The sequence below is a fragment of the Juglans microcarpa x Juglans regia genome, chromosome 2D (assembly GCF_004785595.1).
Source record: "Juglans microcarpa x Juglans regia isolate MS1-56 chromosome 2D, Jm3101_v1.0, whole genome shotgun sequence".
NCBI classification, from domain to species: Eukaryota; Viridiplantae; Streptophyta; class Magnoliopsida; order Fagales; family Juglandaceae; genus Juglans; species Juglans microcarpa x Juglans regia.
The window spans coordinates 3,471,118-3,475,143 of record NC_054596.1 but is presented as its reverse complement, the minus strand read 5'-3'; the positions used below and the strand labels follow the sequence as shown (position 1 = coordinate 3,475,143).

At 35.9% G+C, this 4,026-nt stretch overlaps 1 protein-coding gene across 1 annotated transcript; it reads left to right on the top strand.

The window, feature by feature from the left end:
- The first annotated feature begins 1,101 nt into the window (after positions 1 to 1,101).
- Positions 1,102 to 3,786, top strand: LOC121249125 (pentatricopeptide repeat-containing protein At5g40400). The gene has a single exon (XM_041147801.1). It carries the CDS (start codon positions 1,198 to 1,200, stop codon positions 3,133 to 3,135), a length of 1,938 nt encoding a protein of 645 aa, XP_041003735.1. The 5' UTR covers positions 1,102 to 1,197; the 3' UTR covers positions 3,136 to 3,786.
- Positions 3,787 to 4,026: the final 240 nt, after the last annotated feature.

Sequence of the window (4,026 nt, the reverse complement as noted above, 5' to 3'; positions counted from 1 at the left end):
ATTATAAAAAGTTTTATTTACAGATTTGATTGACGCTCATTACAATTTGCGACTCCAATCTTTATGACTTTTCAAGGCTATTTGCTACCGAAAATATTTGAAGCTATATGCAACTCGAACCGCTATAAGCGCATCCTCATTGACTTGGTCAAATGAGAATGATAGCCAAAATTTGGGTAATTTGTACCAAAAAGACCTCATATTAGGTTAGGCATATCTAAAATTTCAGCTACAGTGCTTGGCCAAATATAGAAAACTATTGCTGACTTATTAAACATTAAAATACTAGTTTTTTTATTCCAAACAAAAATACCATTTGGTTTGTAATTAAGAAATTTAAATAGAATTTTAGATGAGTTTAATCAAATATTTTTTGTAATTAGCAATATTAAATGACTCTTAAAAATATGATTTTTTAATATTAATTTAATTAGAATATAATTATTATTAACATTTAACTGGTAGAATTAAAAAATGTGATAAAAATAAATTAAATAAAAAATTATTAAATTAATAATATTTTTTTATTATATAGAGAGTGAATGGATAATCCAATATAAGGATTGAATTTAAATGGAATAGGCAAATGTAAAGAAATGTAATATTGACTAAATTTTGAAAATGAATTTGATCAAGCTAATGAGGATTCTCATCGTTATTAAATCTGAAATCAGTCTTCAAACTTGTTTTTGAAGAAAAATCATGAACACTGATTTAAAGAAAAAATTGTTATTCCCCTTAGCATCAACTAAATAAGATTTTTTTAAATATAAATAATATTTACAGTTTTAAATTGTTATTCTTTTTTAAAAAGAACAATGTTACGTACAGTCTCTATTTTGGAGACTGTAATGCAAGTCTAGGTAATTTTATCTTTTAAATTTTTTAAAGTTACAAAAATATCCTTCCTAAAATTATATTTTTTCTCATTTAATAAAAAGTTTACATATATAGTCTTTAAGTAAGAATTACAGAGAGAATTTTTCTTTAAAAAAAATGGATAAATTTGAAATTTATATAAAAATGACTCGATCTGAGTTTTTAATAAATGATCATTGAAAACTCGTTCATCTTAATTTTAAGACGGTATCTGACGCCTGCCCCTTTCGTTCCAAATCCAACGCCTGGTACGCTTCTCTCTCTCTCTCTCTCTCTCTCTCTCTCTGTGTTTTCGGCCTTCATAGCAACTGCCAACTAATGCATCGAACTTCAGTTTATTCCTTTAATCAAATCCTCATCGTATTAACCGGTTCTGCATCTCTTACGAGATCTCCGTCAAGACCATTCCCGACCATCAATTTCGTTTTCCAATCAACTTGCTCTTTCTCTTCCTCTTGTTCTTCTTCGTTTCTGCAAACATTACCAGACTCAGAATCCAAGTCAATCTCGAAGCCGCTTTACCAGTTTCTACCCCAAACCCGGAATCCCAACAACTTAGTGAATCTCATTTGCTTAAACCTTAAACAAGAAAATACTCACCTAGCTCTTCTTCAAAATGACATTAAAGGGCTTCTTCCCCATCTGGGTGCCCATGAAATTTCTCGAGTTTTGTTGAGGTGCCAATCTGATTTCTCTTCTGCTCTCAATTTCTTCAATTGGGTTAAAAGTGATTTGGGTCTGAAACCCACTACCCAGAATTACTGTATTATTGTTCATATATTGGCCTGGTCTCGACAACTTTCTCAAGCCATGAAATTTTTGTCTGAATTGATAGAAATTGCTAGGGATGTGTCACCAAATGATGATGTTTTTGAAAGTTTGATTTTGTACAGTGAAGATTGTAATTGGGATCCGCTTGTCTTTGATATGCTTATCAAGGCTTATGTGAAAGCCAACATGATTCAGGAAGGCTTTCGGACATTTAGCAGGACTGTGGAGGTTGGTTTTGTCCCCAGCGTGATTGCCTGTAATAGGCTTTTGAATGGGTTGGTGAAGCTGAATTGGGTTGATCAATGTTGGGAAGTATATGAAGAAATGGGGAGAATTGGGATACACCCGAATGCTCATACATTTAATATATTGACTCATAGTTTGTGCAAGGATCTAGATGTGGATAAGGTGAATGGGTTCTTGGAGAAGATGGAAGAAGAAGGGTTTATTCCCGATGTGGTGACATATAATACGTTGATTAACAGCTATTGTAGAAAAGAAAGGCTTGAAGATGCGTTTTATTTGTATACGATTATGTATCGGAGGGGCGTGTTGCCAGATTTGTTTTCTTATACTGCCTTGATGAATGGTCTTTGTAAAGAAGGGAAGGTTAGGGAGGCTCATCAGCTTTTTCATCGGATGGTTCATAGAGGGATAACTCCAGATACTATGTGCTATAACACTCTTATTTGTGGGTATTGCAAGGAGGGAAAGATGCAAGAATCTAGGTCATTATTGTACGAGATGATAGGAAATGGGGTTTGCCCAGATAGTTTCACTTGTCAGATTATCATGGAGGGATATGTAAAAGAAGGTAGATTACTTTCAGCTTTGAATTTGATTGTGGAGCTTCAGAGATTTGGAATCCCAATTTCTCATGACATTTATGGTCATCTAATGGTCAGATTGTGTCAGGAAAATCGGCCATTTGCAGCTAGAAGTCTTCTGGACAGAATCTCTCCGTATGGTTATGTGCCTGATATTGTTGTCTACAATGATTTGATTGAGTCGCTTTGCAAATGCAATCATGTGGCAGAGGCATTGGATTTGAAATCTGAGATGGTAACTAAAAATATAAAGCCCAATCTTAGTACATACCTAGCTCTGATAAGCTGCTTGAGTAAAATAAGCAGAAGCATGGATGGTGAATCTTTAGTGGAAGAGATGGTTAGATTTGGTGTGCCACCTGATCCAGCAATATGCAAGGCCTTAGTTACTGGATACTGCAAGGAAAGAGATGTTTTAAAGGCAGAATCATTATTGGGCTTCTTTGCCAAGGAATTTCAAATTTTTGATACTGAAAGTTACAATGCACTAGTCAAAGTCCTCTCTGAGAATGCTGATGTGGATTCTTTAATGCAAATCCAGGATAGGATGCAAAAAGTGGGATATGCTCCGAATAGCCTAACATGCAAGTTTGTGATCGATGGATTATGGAAAGCTACAATGCTGGTCAAACTCAAGCTCAACGTGGAATGCGTGTAGGGACAGAAATTTCAGGGCAGAGTGCCTTGTTTTTCCCAGATAGATGAGCTAGCTAGGGTTATGCATCAAGTGACAAGTATCCACAGTCGGGAGCAATTTATATCAAGTATACTGCATTCTGCATCAGCTTAAATTGCGCTTACAGTGGTGGTTCTGTGGTGGTCCTTGAGCTGCTTGGTTGGTGATGTGGATTATAAACTTAAGGGCTTAATGCTGACATGGTATATATAAGGGCAGGCTGCAGTAGGCAACCTGTCATGGTTATATATTTTGAGTGGATCTTGCATGTTCACTTTGTCATGGTTACTCATGGCAATTCTGGGCGTGGTAGTTGGGCACTAAATGGCAAAGAGAATGGCATCCACTTTTCCGTAGTAGGGTACAAGTACAGCGGCTGTCATTATCTACCACCGGAGAAGTAGCATGGGACCGTTGGACATGGTTTTTATGGGTAAGTAGGATCCTCAATTTCACCACATGCAAATAGAAGCTTTGATGAGTTTCGGGATAATTATTTGTGAAAATCTTGTCAATGTCCTCAAATTGATCTAGACCTCAAGTATCACAGTAGAAGTTTGAGTTCCAATCCATGGTGTAAGTAGAACCCTCGTGAATAGTTTTGCAAATGAAAATGAAAGAACGAAAACTTAATGGGAAACATGTTCTGTACAGTGCCCACTTTGGTGGTTGAATTCATGTAAAAAATTATATCAACCACATGAGATTGCGTGCTAACCAAAGATTTCTTAGCTTCTGTGTTTTCTACACAGAGATGCTGAACACGTCTGATATTGAAGTTTCTAAAGTGCTCTGGTATCTTCAAGAATCGATAGCAGAGCCAAACCGATAGACTGCGAGGCTCTCGGTCGTGGACCGTGGTAGAGTTACAAT

Coding starts and splice junctions, on each gene's coding strand:
- LOC121249125 (XM_041147801.1), top strand. CDS start 1,198: ATGCATCGAACTTCAGTTTATTCCTTTAATCAAATCCTCATCGTATTA.